At 48.3% G+C, this 19,768-nt stretch overlaps 1 protein-coding gene across 1 annotated transcript in view; it reads left to right on the top strand.

Moving 5' to 3' along the window:
• Positions 1 to 19,768, top strand: part of LOC148519499 (phospholipid-transporting ATPase IC-like) — an 80,408-nt gene that overhangs the window by 21,607 nt on the left and 39,033 nt on the right. The window contains exons 9-15 of the mRNA XM_088476456.1: positions 644 to 726; positions 2,565 to 2,723; positions 4,736 to 4,824; positions 6,512 to 6,708; positions 14,945 to 15,153; positions 18,208 to 18,245; positions 19,585 to 19,741. Coding sequence (XP_088332582.1) covers positions 644 to 726; positions 2,565 to 2,723; positions 4,736 to 4,824; positions 6,512 to 6,708; positions 14,945 to 15,153; positions 18,208 to 18,245; positions 19,585 to 19,741 — 932 coding nt within the window. The remainder of the gene's footprint in view (positions 1 to 643; positions 727 to 2,564; positions 2,724 to 4,735; positions 4,825 to 6,511; positions 6,709 to 14,944; positions 15,154 to 18,207; positions 18,246 to 19,584; positions 19,742 to 19,768) is intronic.

The following is a 19,768-nucleotide window of genomic DNA, read 5'->3' as shown; positions in this document are numbered from 1 at the left end:
AAATAGCCCGCTATTGCACAACATGAGATTTTCCTCTCCCTATTAAGTTTACAATTCTGTATCTGCACTAATGAATCCTGGCTAAAACTAATCCATTATATATATATCCTGGGTGAGAGTAAAAATCATATTATAGTGTTCATTCTAGCACCTGCACCTGTCACAATCTGCGCAGTTCCTCTATCCTGCTCCTAGCACACTCTGATCTGTATCTCAGCAGTCTGTTGCATCAACTGAGTGTGATAGAAGCACCAGAGCAGAGAGAGGAACTGCATGGGTTGTGACCAGTGCAGGGTGCTAGAATGAACACTATACAGTGCAGTAACGCCTTTATGGCAATTAGGTGATCACTTGTATTATGCAGGAAAGTGCCACAAGCTATGGGCTCGACATGGCCCAGCATTTTGTCCGACAACAGAATCCTCCGCTCTCCACTAACCAGCTTGTGAGCCTTCCCCAGCTCTTTGGTGCAAGCGAGCAGATGCATCACCTGTAGCCCTCACCTCTCCATTACCCTTCATGGGAGACCTAAGCCCTGTAGTAAGACAAGCCTTCTGCTGCAGGCCTAATGTGACTACGTGTATTCCAGCATATTGTTAAATTCCAAGCAAGCTGATTGATGTTTGTGTCTTTTTTGTATCAGTGAAACAAACTTGAAGTTCAAAATGTCCCTTGAAATAACGGACCAATGTCTGAAAAACGAAAACGAGCTGGCGGAATTCGATGGTGAGTTTGTTGCCATTTCATAAACAATTTTCATTTGTTCCTTGCTGCACCTCGCAGGTCCCCACCTACCGCGCTCGCAAGCGGGTCGATGGTCCCCCACTGCGCATGCCGGCGTGCGCATGCGCGAGACCCGGCCAGCAATGGGCGCTCCGTTGCTATGGGTTTCGCACCAAAATGGGGCGGCTGTCGATAGTGACTGACAGCTCGCCCCGTTTTGGAGGCAGGCAGTGGGGGTGGCTGGCCAAACGGAGGCGTTTGGGAACGCCTGCCGTTTGGGAGCGGCCTCAGTAGTGAGCTTCCGGCTCTATTAGAGCCGGAAGCTCACTGGGGCTTGCGATGGACGAGACCCTACCACAAGGGTCTCGTCGCAAGCCCGATGGTCGCGACCGTCGCGACCATAACCTGGCCGCTCGCAAAAGCTCACCCACAGCTTAGTGAGCGGCCAGGAGGCCGGCTCTAAAAAAAAAAAAAAAATGCCGCCCTGATTCAGAGCGAGCCCACTGATCACAGCAAGTGGTAAACAAGCAATCTGCAAGCAGCACCTAATTGTTTTTTGGGGGGGCTATTTGTTTAAGGCACCCGACGGAGCAATTCAATTGTTGCTCCATTCAAGCGCGATTGCCATTGGCGCCGCTATTTATGTTTTCACCCTCAGGAGGGTGCGAGCAAAAATGTGCAATAAACTCATGGTTTGGTCGCCCCAACCAAGACGGGTTTAGCCATTTTACTGGGCTAAACCTGGTCTAATTGGACACAACGAGCATAATCATTAATGGGCGTCCAGAACAATTGAATTGTAACACTGGGCACACATTATCATTAACAATTCAATCGCCCCCAGTATGTCTCCGACTATCAAGATGTTTACATTCATAATGTCGACAGCTCCTAACTGTCACTTCACAGGCTGTGTTTGAAAAATACACATATATTTAGGGGTATATTTACTAAAGTTGAGAGTTTTTAGAAGTGGAGATGTTGCCCATAGGGTATGCGTCTATGAGGCCGGCGGTCGCTATGCCGACCGTCGGCATCTCCACTACAGAATCCCGGCGAGGGATAATTAACCTACGCTGGGAGACCGGCGCCCGGCATCCCGATCGAAGGGATGCCGGGCGCCGAGCGCGGACTGCCATGGGGGGGGGGAGGTTAGGTTTAGGGTTCCCGGGGGGGGACTTAGGGTTAGGCACCCCCGCGGGAGGTTAGGTTTAGGCTAGGGGGAGGGAGGGTTAGAGTTAGGCATCCCCGGGGGGAGGTTAGGGATAGGCACCCCCCGGAGGACTAGGTTTAGGCACTTAGAGGGGGGATTAGGGTTAGGGACAGGGGGGGGAGGTTAGGGTTAGGCACCCTAGAGGAGGGTTTAGGGGGTAGATTAGGTTAGGAAATACTTACCTTTCGGACGATCGGGATTTCCTTCCACATCGGGCTGGCGCTGCCGGGATTTGAACCTAACATACTGATTCCTGCCCATAGCAACCAATCAGATTCTAGCTATTATCTTCTAGAAGGTGCTAGATAAATGTTAAGTAGAATCTGATTGGTTGCTATGGGCAACATCTCCACTTCTAAACACTTCTAAATACCCTTAGAGAGGTATGCCAGAATAAGACGCATAGTGGGTCCAAATTAAAAGCACTGCAGAGAAGCCATTTTGCGTTTCCTATATGACCTACCCTTACCTCATAAATAATTCATAATGATCTCCAACTTGAGGGGAGTATACATTTATTTTTTCCTTTACAACTTCAATTGATCATTCTTTAGAGTATAAATGGATGAAAACCTGCAAATTATGTTTCCGTCTCTTATCGCTTTTATTCCTGACTTCACTCTTCCAGGACTGATGGAGTGCGAGGGGCCTAATAACCGCTTGGATAAATTTGTGGGCACATTATTCTGGAGGGGATCCAGTTCTGGGCTGGATAACGATAAGATCTTGCTCCGCGGCTGCATAATCCGCAACACGCTCTACTGCCACGGGCTCATCGTGTACGCAGGTAACTGTCCCATTCGCTTATAAAAGCAAATCAGATCATTTAAACTACTTGAATAGGTTTATTAATGTTTAATAAGGTAAAGTAGGAAAAAAAACTAGGGTTTGCTTTTTTAGCATAAATCAGTATTGATGTTTAGTATTTACCATGTCCTCGGTTTGTTTCTTCAGGCTGCTATTAATGATTTAGGGTTCATCATAGCCTAGCGCCGCTCTCCCACCCCATCGCTGAATTTCTTGCAGAGCAGGCGACAACTTCACAGGCAAAAAAGCTGACGGCTGCTTCTCCTCCATATCAGTGGGCGACGCACCCATGTGGTTGTGCTAGACGGGTATTTAATACATTGGGCGGGATGCGGCAAAGAAATGCGGTCAAGCCCCAGAGAATGGTGTTTTCGGGGGTCTGACTGTATTTTTCATATGCATCAAGGCCTGGAATGTGATACAGGAAGCTGTCTTCAGATGGCGTTGCACAATAGAAGCTCACGAGCTTCTATTCGCGACGCCCCCGCTGGGAGGGGTCCAATCGCATCCCTCCCAGCAACCCTCACGGCGTGTGTCTTTCTGCGGATGCGCAGAAGGATATCAGAGGGACTTCTGGGTCACAGACCCAGAAACCCCGCACTCGCAACGGACAGCTCTTACCGTGAAAGCTGTCCTATGTGATTTTGTTCATGCGTACCGGCGTAATTAACGCTGTTATGCATGCGAAGAGTGACGGGATGGACCACATACCGAAGGCCATGCGTCATGCATCCTGCCCACTGTATATGTGACCGCTCATTAAGGACTTTCTGAGTCGGACGCAGCGGCAATGCCGGAGCAATGTTTTTCATCCTCGTTTGCCTCTGAGTCGCACGGCGCATATATCCCGATTTTGTACGTACAGAGGGCCTGATTCAGACCCACTCGCAAATGATATATGCTCGCAAGCGGGTCGATTGTCAGGCAGTGCGCATGCGTGAGCCCTGGAGCGAGCACAAAAAGCACTCACATCCAAAAGGGGCGGCTGTCGATGTTGATTGACAGCTCGCCCCGTTTGGAAGGCGAGGCGGGGGGGTGGCTGGGCAAACGGAGGCTTTCCTGCAGGAACGCCTGCCGTTTGTGGGCGGCCCTACTGACATGGAAGCAGGAAGTCCACTGGGGGCTTGCGGCAACGAGACCCTACCGCAAGAGTCTCGTCGCAAGTCCGATGGTCTTGACCATCGCGACCATCACCTGGCCGCTCGCATAAGCTGTGGGTGGTAACCCACAGCTATGCGAGAGGCCAGGAGGCCGCAACTAAAAAAACAAGCATCCACCCTGATTCAGAGCGAGCACTCGCTTTTTGCGAGTGCCTCTGAATCAGGCCCAGAGTTCCTGGGCGGTGACTAATCCGATGCACGGAGATGTTGCGTCTTATGGGAATGCCACTGGCGTGTCGCTGATAACGGTAATTTTCGGAGACGCAGAATCGTTCTCATTGGAGGCCACATTCAGACGGATAATCTAACCGATGGTGCATCTAATGATGTCTCAGGACACTGACAGTGGCCGTCTCAGTCCTTGCACATTCGGACACACGGTTGTGCACCAGGGAGGGGCTTTGTAGCGGCATTAGCATAAAGTCACAGACGGGACTGCGGCAAAAGGCGCACACACAGATGCTGCAGCATCCGATTGGGAAATCAGACCTTAAGTGTTTGAGGTACCCCCTAACCCCCTAGGTCTGCTACTGGTAACACCAGTCCTAATGCTAGCTCTGATCTTTAGGCTCAGTTCATCTCTGTTGGGTGCTTTAGCAACCCCAGTAATTGTGTCGCCCACAGCCAAAGTGGTGCATAGCATTTGTCAGTCATGAGGTGGTTGTAGCGAGCGCACCCCCAATAAGACCCCGTGGCTTAGTTTGAAATACTTTCAATATAATTCATTCCAGAGATTTGCGCTTCTGTGCAAGGAAACTTTTAGTACTGGGACCTTAAATATCCTACAGTCTACATATGGTGCTCTAAATTGTGGTGGTATTGTATTTCCTAGGTTCGGACAGTAAGATTATGAGAAATAGTGGGAAGACGACTTTGAAAAGAACAAAAATTGATTATCTCATGAACAACATGGTGTACCTGGTAAATAGAGATACAGTAATAGAGAACTAGTTATAATGTCTATCTAAAGCTGGGTACACACTATGCCAAAGGTTCCCAAACTAGGGGCCTGATTCAGAGCTGAAAGCTCTGACCAGAGCGCTCGCTCTGAATCAGGGCCCTCCTCCCTGAAAATGGAGCAGCCTCCTGGCCGCTCGCATAGCTGTGGGTGACCACCCACAGCATATGCGAGCGTCCATGATGATGGTCGCGATGGTCTTGACCATCGGGCTTGCGACGGAGACCCTGCGGTAGGGTCTCGTTGCCGCAAACCCTGGAGTGATTTTGGCTCTATCAGAGCCAAAATCACTCCCACTGACATCACTAGTGATGTCAGTGGGGCCGGCTTCAGACGGTAGGCGTTCCCATGGGAACGCCTCTGTCTGGCAGGCACGCCCCCGGCATGCCCACCAAAGGGGGCGTGCTGTCAATCAACATCGACAGCACGCCCCCTTTGGTGCAAGACCCGGAGCGATGGAGAGCCCGCTGCTCGCCGGGTCTCGCGCATGCGCACGACGGAGCTCCCTCCGTCGTGCGCATGCGCAGTGGGGGAACATCAACCCGCTTGCGAGCGTCCTGCCGCTCACGAGCGGGTCTGAATGACCCCATAGGTCCTTAAGGCTCCCTAACAGTCCAGGATTTAAGGATATCCATGCTTGACCGCAGGTGACTTAGGGCCTGATTCAGCAAGGAACGCAGTTGCTAATACGCACGCAACCGGTCGATTGTTGCGTACTGCAGAGGCTACACAGACCCATCGCAGAGTGATTGACAGGAAGTGCCGTTTGTGGCTGGTGACAGTGGAGGGGGGGGGGGGGGTCGGCTGAACGCAGGCGTGCCAGTGCCTTTGTACGCCGTTTCAGGGGTGTGCATAAATTATCCACTGCGTGGCCATCCGCAGCCTGAGGTCTCATAGCGTGCGCTGCAGTTAGTAATTGCTATTACAGTTGAACTGCATATGTACGCAATATAGCGATCCGTAGTGAGTCAGGCCCTTAATTAGTACCTCAGTTCATTTGATATAACCACCTGTGCTCAACCATGGATATCTCTAAAACATGAACTGTTAGGAGGCCTTGAAGACCGTGTTTGGAAACCTCTGCACTATGCGATTCTCGGCCCGACGTGTCTATATCTCCTCGATAGGGACGATAATTGTGTAGTGTGTATGCAGCACCAAAGACCAACAATCGGTCTATAACCCATCGGATTGGCTCCCGATATATAGCACATGCAATATCGGTCCCGTCGGAAAGGCATTAATCGGAATTTATAGCGTGTACGGAGATCAGCCCAATCCTGCATATAAAAAAAATCAACTCAACTAAGTCCAGATGATCGTTTGAACGGAAGCAATTATCGTATAGTGCTTTTCCAAACTTCCTCATTGCAGTCCAGGTTTTAAGGATATCCATGCTTAAGCACCGGTGACTAAATTAGTACCTCAATTTGATGTAACCATCTGGACTCAAGCCTGGTTAAACCTGGACTGTGATGGCGACTTCTGGTGTAGTGTGTCCGCTTCACATCCGGTGATATTTTGGTTGTCTGAATCTGTCTAGTCGTTGGCACATTTGTCAGGCTTGTACCTAGCTTTACTCTTGGACTGAATGTAATTTATCTGTCAGAAATAGAACACAAATTCAGCTTATACATTTATGCCCAACAGATCTTTGTGCTGCTGATTCTGGCCGCTGCTGGTCTCGCCATCGGAGAGACGTTCTGGGAGAGTAGCATTAACAACGGGAATATGTCTTGGTATCTTAATGATGGGAAGGACTATTCGCCAAACTATCGAGGATTCCTCGGGTTTTGGGGATATATCATTGTTCTGAACACTATGGTGCCCATATCCCTCTATGTAAGGTAACGTACATTTGTGCTATATTGTTAGAAATATTATACTCTATTTTTTTTTTTTGTAGTGTCATTTTTTTTATTAACCCACTCTAAAAGCATTTTGCCCTGTTAGACACTGATTGAGGGCACCTTTATTTGTTTACGTGCATGGAGCCCTAAGTAGACTTTAGTTTTGCCAAGGTACAAACTTATCTGCTCTTTTTTTGCTCAGGTCCTTCTCACTCCTCTCTGGGTCTGATTCAGAGGTGGACGCAGTGTAGATTTCGTTCGAAAGCGGTAATGGGGGTGGCTAGCTAGAAGCGAGCGCATCGTGGAAAGTGGCTAATTCTTTGATGGATGTGAACTTTATCTAGGAGAGAGGCATGATAAGTATCTAGTAAGGGGGCACTACTATAGTTTGGTAGATATCAGTCATCTTAGCCCAGAGGTTCCCAAACGCGGTCCTCAAGGCTCCCCAACAGTTCAGGTTTTAGAGATATCCATACTTGAGCAAAGGTGACTTAATTAGTAACTCAGGGCCTGATTCAGACCCGCTCGCGAGCGATGAGTGCTCGCAAGCGGGTCGATGTTGGGCCAGTGCGCATGCGCACGACGGACCTGGCTCAGTCGTGCGCATGCGCGAGACCCGGATAGCAACGGGCACACCGTCGCTATGGGTCTCGCTACAAAGGGGGCGTGCTGTCGATGGTGAGTGACAGCACGCCCCCTTTGGTGGGCGTGCTGGGGGCATGGCTGCCCAGACGGAGGCATTCCCATGGGAACGCCTACCGTCTGGGGCCGGCCCCACTGACATCACAAGTGATGTCAGTGGGAGTGCTTTCGGCTCTGTTAGAGCCAAAAGCACTCTGGGGCTTGCGGCAACGAGACCCTACCGCAAGGGTCTCGTCGCAAGCCTGATGGTCGCGATGGTCTTGACCATCGCGACCATAATCATGGCCGCTCGCATAAGCTGTGGGTGGTAACCCACAGCTATGCGAGTGGCCAAGAGGCCGCAACATACAAAAAAAAAAACGCCCTGATTCAGAGCGGGCGCTCATTCAAAGCGTCCGGCTCTGAATCAGGCCCTCAGTCAATTTGGTTTAACCACCTTTTCTCAACCATGGACATCTCTAAAACCTGAACTGTTGAGGACAGCGTTTGGGAACTTCTGCCTTAGGGCCTGATTCAAAGCCGCTCGTAAGCGGCCGCTCGTTCGTTCCGTGCGATGTTCGCACAACTGCGCATGCGTACGGGTCGTAATAAGCATGCGCGAACCAGTCAGTGCGGTCGAAATTCATGTGCTCGCAAAATAGCGAATGCCTGCTAATTTGAGTGACAGGATGAGGCGTTTGTGGGTGGTAACAGGGGAAGGTGCTTGAAAACGGGGGAGTGGAAATCCGAACGCAGGCCAAACGGTCAAAACGGGCGTTTAATGGGAGTGCATAATTAACAAAGCAGCGTCATCGGCCACGTCACTACCACAAGAATAGCGAGCAGTTCATACGCCCTTCGATGTACTCGATTAATCTAATAAATACCGGAGATGACGTATGATGCGAGCGGCCAGGGGGCGTTTTTCTCAAAATAGCGGCCGCAGGTTTTGTTCGCTCGTTCAGACTTAGAGGCGTCAACAGACCACAAACAGCGAGCACTTCATTTAAATAGCCAGCCCCTTTTTACGCAAATAGCGTACGGCTCTGAATCAGGCCCTTAGCCCAAAGTTTTTCTTTGACTGTTTGTTGTATCCAGCAGGGGGTGCTGTTGTATGTGCTCTTACCAGTGTTAACAGTTTTACTAATCTGACATTCTAAAGCAACAGGCACCTGCTCCTCCTGGATGATGGAGCTACTGGTCCACAACCCTTAATGACACATGGTGACACTTTTCATATTAAATTTGGAATATCTGCTGCTGCAGGAATCTCCCAGCATGTCATGGAAATCCTGCTGTTGGAATCCCAGATGTTGCACCATAGTTTGATGATGTTCTGACCATGAGAACTTCAGAGAGTATATTGGACAGGCATAGGGCTGATAAAGGACATGAGTGAGTTAGCGGCTACCAGTGTTACTTTGTATCCACCCAAAAGAGGACAAGGTGAAAGCTGTCCATTACTCTCCTAAGCCAAAAACAAAATAGGGCAGGGGTTTCCAAAACTCGGTCCTCAAGGCACCCTAACAGTTCAGGTTTTAAGGATATTCATGCTTGGGCATAGATCGTATAATCAAACTGACTGAGATACTAGTTAAGTTATGTGTGCTTAAGTATGGATATCCTGATATCCTGAACTGTTAGAGTTTAGGAATCACCGAAATAGGGATTCCAAACATTCCTTAAGTTTTTATATTGCTATCACAGATTCATTATTCACAGGTCGATTGTGGCAGAACGTCTCCATAGCATAAAAGTGTCAGAGGCCGGTGTTCCTCACCATCATACCGTAGTCTTCTAGGAATGTCATGTGATTGCTTATATCCGATTCTGTGCTATGATGAAGGCTGACCATTGCTGATGACATGTCACGCGTCACCTTGTGGGGTTTATGCTGTCCTGATTCAGCAAGGATCGCTATTGCGATTACGCACGCAATCGGCTGATTGTTGCGTTCCGCGCATGCGTATTCATCGCAGTGCGCGTGTGCGAACACTCCACTGCGATCTGGACTGCGGTCGCAGTGACTACGTAGCCCCATTGCAGAGTGATTGACAGGAAGTACCGTTTGGGGGTGGTGATGTGGTGGGGGGAGGAGGCAATCAGCAAAGTTCAGGTGTGCCAGTGCATTTGAACGCCGTTGCAGGGGCGTGCCGTACGCAGCTCGGGCTTTCACTGCGTGCGATGAGGTTAGCGATTCCTGAGTAAGGTCAGAGCTTGTGCAAGTGTGCTTGAGGCTGCGATGGTGCTCCATGTTACCGATGGTTTCGCAGTCTGGCTAAATATTACGGATGTGTGTAAGGTAAAGTGTGTGTCCTTATGTTAGGCTGCGTATGGCATTGCGTTTGCAATCATTAGCATATCTTCGCAGTCAGACTGCGATCCTTGCTGAATCAGGCCCTGAGTCATCCGAGCGCAAGGGAACTAGTCACCTGTTCCTCATTAAACAGGACCATAACAGCTACTGGAAGCAGCTATACACAGATCCATAAAGAAGCTGTCATCGCTGTTCATTACATTTCCTCATTCATTCATTCACGTTATCCTGTGTTTCTATTAGGCAATTTATACCCTTCAGATCAGCTGTGTGAGCTGCATCACTGTTAAGCACATACATGGTTTTGTCTTTAAAAACAATTGTAGCTTTAAATCTCTCGGCTACATCTTGGCACTTGCCACATATCGCTGACTGCTACATTAGGCCCATTGTGTCAGGCTGGGCTATTCTTCTGGAAAAATAGGTTCAAGAACTGTGGGTGGGGCTACTGGGGGGTGAGCTATAGAAAAGCAGTTGTGTATATATATTATATACACATTATATATACATATATAGGGCATACATGCCTACCCTCCCGGTTTTCGTGGGCAGAATGGGGAGAATGTTAGCGGGGATCGACGGTTTAGAGCCCCCTAGTTGAAATATGCATAATCGCGGTGAATTCCCGTGAGGGCCGGGGCTTAACGGAGCGATCCGACCGTCCCCAACCATGCCTACCTTCTTCACCACCCGGGGCATCTCCTGGGGAGGAATATTAAATAAACGGCAAGTCTGATATAGGGTTGCGTATGGCATCCCGGCCGTCGGGATGCCGCTGTTCGGCATTCCAACAGTCAGAATCCCGACACCCATAGCAAGTGACGGTGAGTACTTTTGTGCTCCCTACGCTAACCTACCCTTCTCGGTGCCTAACCCTAACCTCCCCCCTAGTGCCTAAACCTAACCTCCCCCTCCCCGCACCCTAATACTAACACCTCTCTCCCCGGTGCCTAACCCTAACCTCCCCCCTAGTGCCTAAGCCTAACCTCCCCACCCCATACACTAAACCTAACACCCCCCTCCCTGTACCCTAAACCTAACACCCCCTCCCCATAGCCTAAACCTAGCCTCCCCCCTAGTGCCTAAACCTTACCTCCCCCTCCCCGCACTCTAATCCTAACACTCGCTACCCAGTGCCTAAACCTATCCTCCCCCTCCCCGCACTCTAATCCTAACACTCGCTACCCGGTGCCTAGACCTAACCCTCCTGTTAATGGCGAATGCTAACCCCGCTACCTAACCCCTAACACCCCAATACTTACCTTTGGGATGCCGGCGGTCGGGATACTGGTGCCGGGATTCTGACCTGTCGGGATTTCGGTGGCGGTATTCAGACCGTCGGCATACCTCCAAGCCGGGATGCCGACTACATCCCCATATGTAGAGTGTTTAGAAAAGAAGGCACTCAAAAGGGCCTTTAAAATAAAACTTATCTTATGGAAAATACATTTTTCCCCAGGACATTACATCATAGATAATGAGAGGTTCAGGAACTGAGGGCATGATTCAGACCCGCTCGCTAGATGCATACGCTCGCACCCAGTGTATGCAAATTCGGCTACGTGGCGCCACGGCAGGCCATCGCACGGCAAGGCATAAGCACACCCACTATGTCTTGGCGTGCGATCACTTTGTGTATGCAGACGCTCACCAGCCTGTCTTGAGACACCCACTTGCGCACATCATCTCCACGAAGTGTATGCAGCCATCAGTACATCGGTTACCATTGGAAGCGAACGCAGCGCTTGAGGTTGACTACTGTATACCCTGCCTCAATCTCTGTGATCACTTTAGTGTGAAATACAACCAGGTGACGTGTACTATGACGCTGCCTCTTAATTATGAACGCCTCTGAAACAGCGTTGAGACGCTCAGGCACGCCTGCGTTCGCACCTCCACTCCCCCGTTTTTAATGGACAGCCCCTGTTACCACCACAAACGGCTTCTCCTGTCACTCACTCTGCTGGGCAGTCTATGCGCAACGAGCGAACACTTCTCGATCTCTAGCACTGGTTCGCGCACTACGATGCATATGCAGGCGCAGAATGCGAAAATCGGCCAGCTACGAGCGAACACTTCTTAGCGTCCGGGTCTGAATCAGGTCCTGAGTACCTGCTGAAAAAATAGCCCTGGTTATCAGGTAAGCTGTCAGGGCGTGAAGGCTAAATTAAATCTCATCTCATAAGGAGCAATAGTTTTAAACCTTACAGCGCCACCTCCTGGTGGAGTCTTCTGAATTTTAACTTATTCTATGTAGCATCAGTAGTTCTAAAATATCTTTTGGACCAGTTCAAGGAAGACTACCTCAAACTAGCAGCTAATAGAGAGAGTTGTCATATAGTACAAGCCAGTTATTCCAGCAGGCTTCCTCTTTCTGGGCTACTGATTATGGCCCTCATTCAGAGCCACTCGCAAGCGGCAGTACGCTCGTTCCGAGCGATGTTCGCACATCTGCGCATGCGTACGGTTTTTAGTACGCATGCGCGAACCAGTCAGTGCGGCCGAAAATCGTTGGTACGCAATATAGCGAGGGCCTGCTATTTTGAGTGACAGAATGAGGCGTATGTGGGTGGTAACAGGGGAAGGTGCTTGAAAACGGGGAGTGGAGATCCGAACGCAGGCGTGCTTAAAGGTCAAAACGGGCGTTTTAAGGGAGTGCATATTTAATACAGCAGCGTCATTGACCACGTCACTTGGTTTTTTTTAACTCAGAACTGCTCGCAAAATAGCGGTTGAAAACACCAACCACAAGAATAGCGAGCAGTTCATACGCTGTACGATGTACTCGATTAATCTAATAAATAGCGGACATGACGTATGGTGCGTGCGGCCAGGGGGCGTTTTTATCAAATAAACGAGCGTATGTTTTGCTCGCTCGTTCAGACTTAGAGGTGGGAACAGACTGCAATTTGCGAACGGATCATTTGAATAGCCACCCCTTGTTTTTGAACGAACGACCACAAATAGCGAACGGCTCTGAATCAGGCCCTATATTCAAAGAAGCTCAGCTGAAATCTACGAGCAGCACCTGAATGTGAAGAGCACCTGGGATGGTTTAGCTGCTGCTCGCTACAGTATATCTATCTTTTATCATGTTTGATCTATTGCTGAAGTCTATTCTTATACGTAGGTCTATAATTTGTAATATGCTCCTTACTGGTGACTTGCATCATATTCAGCGCTTTTAGGTGCTATTGGTCTTTGTGTATTGAGCTGCATGTTTGCAGATATCCTTATCGACGCCACCAACAAAAGCCTCACCCAGCTTTCCTCTCCCCCTACACCCCCAGCATCATTCGCCCACACTCCCTCTCACCCTCTCTGCTACGCCAATGACTGCAGCCTTACTGTCTCCTTGATCACCTCGTCCCACACATGCCCCCAGAATTATTCCAGTGTTGCCCCCTACCTCTAGATTGACCTCAAACAATCACTTGAACCCTTAAAACTCCTCTCTTAATAGAAACCTACCACCCGCCTCCCTCAGGGGTATCTATGTACTAAGTCTTGGAGAGCGATAAAGTGGACAGAGATAAAAGTGCCAACAAACCTGCTCCTGAAATTTTTCAAACACAGTCTGTAAAGTGACAGTTAGGAGCTGATTGGTTGGTACTTTATTTCCGTCCGCTTTATCTCTCTCCAAGGCTTAGTATAGGGATGGGGCAATAAGTGTTGTTGTTAAACTACGAATCCCAGCATGCACTGCAAATATTTTAGCATGGCCAAATAGCAAAACTGTGGCAGGGCATGCTGGAATGTGTAGTTCTACAACAGCTGGGGGCTGCTTATTGCCCACCCCTAGCTTAGTACAAAAACCTAAATCTCCAAGCAATGCATTCACTAACTCTCCTCTTTGCGGCCACCTTATTCCATGCAGCCTTCCCACCAATGAGTTGTTTGCAACTATCAGAATAAAACCATTTTTATTCTGTTGCAACAGAACCTCATCATACACTTATACCTCTTTTACACCAAAAACCCAGGTCAGACACCATTTACACAGCATCATCGATCTGGGTTATTCCCAGGTCAGCCCCGTTCACACTGAACCTGTGTCTGCCCTGCTAAACTTGTGAGGTCATAAAAAGTGGGAGGTGACTGCTCCACAACCACCAATCAGCTCATTTTAGGCAATACCCAGGTCGGATAACCTGAGTTGCACCGTTTACACTGCACCATTACCCAGGTCCATCCTGGGTCCGACCATGGTAGCTACCTGGCTTGGATTGCCGGGTCACTTGACCCGGGTTATTTATCAGGGACCCTTTTACACTGAGCTGCGACCCAGGTAGACCCAGCAAAAACCCAGGTTTTTGCTCTGGTGTAAAAGGGGTATTACTGATCAGGTAGAGAATTTATATTTATTGCAGGAGTCTTGAATGAATCACCATGACACAAAAGAGGACTTACTTCAGTTCAGCCAGAAATCGTACAACCTTAAGGTCAACCATGGCTGGACTTTAGACAGATCTTGCTTTCTGCATGGCAATTCATCGGGCCCTATCAGGTATTTTCTCTCTCTCACAGAAGTGACCACAGCTGAATGCTGAAATGAGCCACTAGATGAGAACTGTAGAAAGACTCTATGTTCCGTAAGTGGTCCAGGCTGTAACCTGGCCACACACCAGTGATGGATACACCATCCCTGCAGTGGTTGCAACCCAAGGCTTAGGAGGGCCCGGAAGGCCACCCCTCCTGAAGTCCCAACTCTTCTCTTCCGAGAATGTGTAGGGGCAAAAGCCCTGGTGTCAGCTTGGTCCTTCACCCTGGTGGTGGCATCAGTTGGGCTACTCTTGGTTCGACCCTGTGCCCAATTTTGGCCTTCCAAACCATGTTCTTCCCCTGCCACATACTGGTCAGTAAAGTCAAGAACTGTTCCCATATTACTATAGGGAGGGATCTCCCGAAGTATGAGACCTCAGACCTCGGTGATACGTTGAATTGTTGTCATCAACAAACCAGCTCAGACATGAGATGATGGCTTGGACGTTAATTAATTTGTATGCTGGAAAAGTGTATATTTCCGTACTTATCATGGTGCTATTCCTTACTGCATTCAGACTCAGGGATGGTACATGGATGACTAAGAAGCAAGGTCTACAGGTCCCTGCAGGTGCTAGTACTTCAAATTCATACTCTTTTAACACTTTCCCCATATACTGTATATGAATAGATGCCTGTTACAGGAACTATATTGAGAATTTTGTGGCCATATTTGAAATATACATTAAACGCATTTGATTATTATGAGTGCACAAAATATACTTAGTAATGAAGGAAATCTTTTATTTTTAGTGTTGAAATGATTCGCTTGGGACAAAGTTTCCTCATAGACTGGGATTTACACATGTACTACCCAAAGAAAGACACCCCAGCCAAAGCCAGAACAACATCGCTGAACGAACAGCTGGGTCAGATCGAGTATATCTTCACTGACAAGACCGGGACTCTGACACAGAACATAATGACGTTTAAGAAGTGTACTATAAATGCGCAGACTTACGGTAGGTACAGTGGCACTGCTGCTGTTATTAATAGTAATATTACCCTTCCAAGAACCACACATGTGCCCACAATTTGGTGCCCAATGCTCTACGAAAGGGCCTTTGTGGTGCAAAAAGGTAAAGTGAGTTTAGTTTGAGGAACATATATATATACAGTATACGTACATGCTACCTTTGACCTGTCTTTTTTTTGTACCCTTTCTTCCCTAGGGAAGTACGAGAATAGAATAGCATCAGAATAGTAGTACTGTGAGTCCTCTAATGAAATTTGTAAAAGATCCCCATTTTTTTCAACTATACTTTATGCTCAATAGTGCAGTTTAATAGGACAGGACACACATTCATATTCACAGCGGTTCAGTGCAGTCAATTCATTCATGATGATGTTATCAGACAGCAAGCAGGAAAGCTAGATCTCTAATTTAATATCATATACTAGTGGCAATGATGAAAGTGTAGCAAATTATTTGCTATGCAGCCAGGACTGTACCTGTAGAGTTTAATGGGGAGCAGGGTGCTACAATGTGGCATTGTATGAACTGGGAGCACTGCAATCTGGCATAATATGTACTGAAGCGCTGTGTGGCATAATGTGAGTTGGTGGCACCGTGTGGCATGATGTGAACTGGTGGCACTGCAATTTGGCATAATGTGAAGTGAGGGCACTGTACAGAATGCGAACTATGGCATCTATTGAACTTGGGCACTACTATGGGGCAAAAAATGAACAACTGCTGAGGGGAGAGATGTGCCTCTCTAGAAGTATTGGTACTGGGGCCAACTTTTGCTATGTGGCTCACAAAATTCTAGTGCTTAATGGAGACAAGGGCTGACAGTCTCCTTCAGATAGCTAGGAGTTCAATGACGCAGCAACGGGCAGCCATGTATGACTGGGTCAAATATTGAACAGCTGTAGTGCACTCTCTATCTTGCACCCTAGGTGGCACTGTTTGCACTATCCTCTGCGTGGTCATGTATGTAACACAAACTCCCAAGTTCTCAATGGTCCCAAGCGACATCATAGAATTAATAAGTGGCAATAATTCCTAATTTATTCAGGCCATTATGACATGCTTATAATATGTAAAAAATGAATGATTATTATATAAAAATATAGGAAACTGAAATCTATGATGTGTATAAAGAACAGAGGCCCTGATTCAAAGCCGGACGCTCTAACAGAGTGCTCGCTCTGAATCAGGGCCGGTCTTTTTTGTTTTTACAACGGCCTCCTGGCCGCTCGCATAGCTGTGGGTGACCACCCACAGCTATAGCGAGTGGCCAGGAAGATGGTCGCGACGGTCAAGACCATCGCGACCATTGGGCTTGTGACGAGACCCTTCTGGTAGGGTCTCGTTGCCGCAAGCCCCAGAGAGATTTCGGCTCTAACAGATCCGGAATCTCTCCACTGACATCACTTGTGATGTCAGTGGGGCCGGCCCCAAACGGAGGCGTTCACATGGGAACGCCTCCGTTTGGGCAGCCACCCCCCCCGGCCCGCCCACCAAAGGGGGCGTGCTGTCACTCAACATCGACAGCACGCCCCCTTTGGTGCGAGACGCGGAGCGACGGTTTGCCCGTCACAATCCGGGTCTCGGGCATGCGCACGATGGAGCCGGCTCTGTCGTGCGCATGCGCTCTGGGCCACCATCGACTCGGTTGCGAGCGCTCAGCGCTTGCGGCCGGGTCTTAATCAGGCCCAGAGTGCTACTGCTTTCAGCCATACATGGATTTTAAGTAACTGCAAAAGAATGTTTGGTGCCCCCATATGTTCTTAGCTACAGAAACACAAAGCTGAAAAAAGCTGCAAAGTACAAAGGTTGTTGGCACTAGGTGCTCTTCACATCCTGGTCGCCGACATATACATGAAATTGTGGAGCACTCTCACAATGAGCAACGTGCTGCCGAAACACGCGTCAAAGGCTAAAGCAACGGTTTTGTAACCAACGATTAACTGTCAGATTTTCTGTCAGATTTTCCCTTGAAAAGTGAACGATTTTTTGGAAGTGTAATGAACGATTTTTACAACGATGAACGAAGAATGTTCCTTCCCTTAATGAAAATCGTTATGTTGGACAGTCTGAAATGAACTACAAACTACAAACAGGGGCGCGCTTGAACGATTTTCGTTCATTGTTATAACTCAGAAACTGATCGATTTTTTGAACGATAACGACATCGTTATAGTTAAATCGTTCAAAAAATCGTTACGTGTGTACGCACCTTAAAGCTGCATACACACGTAAAGATTTTCTGTCCAACCATCCAACTAGTTGATTGGTTGGAATGAAAATCTGGTAACGTATGGGAGTAACTGATGATCAGCAATTTGCTCCTAAATGCCAGAAAACAGGTGACAATGGTCGGTCAGACAAGTTTGTTAAATGTTTGATCTAAACAATTTGTTCAAACAACAGTTTTTGTCCATTTTCCAGCATTTGGGAGCAAATTGCTGATTATCAGTTACTCCCATACGTTACCAGATTTTCATTCCAACCAATCAACTAGTTGGATGGTTGGACAGAAAATCTTTACGTGTGTACCCAGCTTTACACATATTAAAGAACATTCAAACATGAACATTCCTGTCTTTTGTTAAACACCCATGTATAAAGAGAAGGGGTGTGTGTGAGTGTGTGTGTGTGTGTGTGTGTGTGTGTGTGTGTGTGTGTGTGTGTGTGTGTGTGTGTGTGTGTGTGTGTGTGTGTGTGTGTGTGTGTGTGTGTGTGTGTGTGTGTGTGTGTGTGTGTGTGTGTGTGTGTGTGTGTGTGTGTGTTTCATACCTATAGCAAACTATTAATAAATTCATACCTATAACAAACTCACCTTACTGTGCCATCCTGCTCTTTGTGATATTTTATTTATTAAAGCGCTGAAAGTCAGATTGTCTGTTTTTAAATGTGACTTTGTTTTATTGTTGAAAAGCAGCTTTCATAAATCAGTACATTTAGCCAGACACTGCTCTATGCCCTCCCGTGACTTCCATTGTTTACCGCTCACGTTTACAGTATGCTCCGTTGTATAAGAGATTAAATGCTGAAATGTCTCTTCCAGGGGACCAAAAGAAACTGAAAGGAAAGCAAGTCAGTGAGGTCAGTATACCGCTGCCGTAAGGCTGAAGTGAGTGGTACAATAATGTGCCGTAATTAATAAATAATACATTTAAAGTAGGCTCCAATATTGCATAATCGTAACAATACGCCCTAATGTGTGTGTTTTGTGCTGCACATTTCTTGATCATGATGACTGGTGATTAAACAGTCTAAAAATAAACAGGAAACTACAATATAATCTCCCCCTCCTGCAGTGGGCAGTCCGGAAGGGTCCGATGACGTGATTGGCACTGAATAGTGTCATAGTAGCCCTGCCCCCTATTTTACAATGCCGGAAATCTCGTCCTTGTATAGCGTGGGACGAGGCCATAGTGACGCAATCGCAATGCCACCCATATCCCTGCACTGCCAACTATTACCGCCGCCTCGCCCCCTGTAGTGCCGGGAGGGGGCAGCCAGAAAATCGCCAAGCATAGCTTAAAACCTTCGGGATTTTCTCCTAAAAGGCACCATCCCTATGGAGGTGCAATATCTCCCTCTTAACAGGATGCAGTCGGGAAGCCGACGGTTGAAATGCCGACCACCGGCTTCCCGACTGTCAAATCCCGGCAACGTACTAATGACAGGTGTTGAAATACCGATGCCTGTCATTAGACCTACGTCGGGAGCCCAACCTTGGCATACCGAATGAAGGTAAGCCGGGCATGGACAGCCGCGGGGAGGGTTAGGTTTTAGGGCTCCCAGGGGGACTTGGGGTTAGGCACCCACCTGGGCGGGTTAGGTTTAGGCTACGGGAAGGGGAGGTTAGGGTTGGGGACCCCCCGGGAGACTTAGGTTTAGGCTGCGGGGAAGGGTAGGGTTAGGCTTAGGCACTTAGAGGGGGGTTAGGGTTAGGCTCTAGGGAGGGAGGTTAGGGTTAGGCACCCCTAAAGGAGGGTTAAGGTTAGAGGGGGGGGGAGTAGGGTTAGTAAATACTTACCTCTGGGGCTGTCAGGATCTTCACTGCTGCTGGTCTTCCGGCATCGGGATTTGAACCGCCGGACATAGGTCCCCTCTTAACATGTCCGCCTGTGTCAGTGCAACTACGCGTTTAGCTGCAATAGCTGATCGCGACACGCCCACGTCTGGCTAGCCAAGTTTTCAATAATACCTCTGCTATGCCCACCCAAAGACACAGCAGCCATGCTAATAGCGTCCAACCATGAATAATGGCCCATGGTCACTGGTGACCTTCTGTACCCAACCCCTTTTATGTAACGTAAAGAGGAAACAAACCTGGAAAATTACAGCTGAATAATCTCTCTCCTCATTGTGAGGCAACAGATGAGGGTTTGTTTTTCATTCCGGATGTGTCTTACAACATTTATTTTGTTTCCAGCAAGTGGACTTCAGCTGGAACCTGCTAGCTGACCCTAACTTTACATACAACGACAAGAACTTGATTCAGCAAATCCAGTATGGAAATGACTCGGACGTTCGAGAGTTTTTTAAGCTGATCGCCCTGTGCCACACGGTAATGGTGGACAAGACAGAAGGTAAGTTCCGCTTCCGGGGTGTTTGTA

The sequence above is a fragment of the Taudactylus pleione genome, unplaced genomic scaffold (genome assembly GCF_031769625.1).
Source record: "Taudactylus pleione unplaced genomic scaffold, aTauple2 ptg000189l, whole genome shotgun sequence".
Lineage (NCBI taxonomy): Eukaryota > Metazoa > Chordata > Amphibia > Anura > Myobatrachidae > Taudactylus > Taudactylus pleione.
Note: the sequence above shows the minus strand (reverse complement) of the source record. Positions and strands in the feature narration are given on the sequence as shown.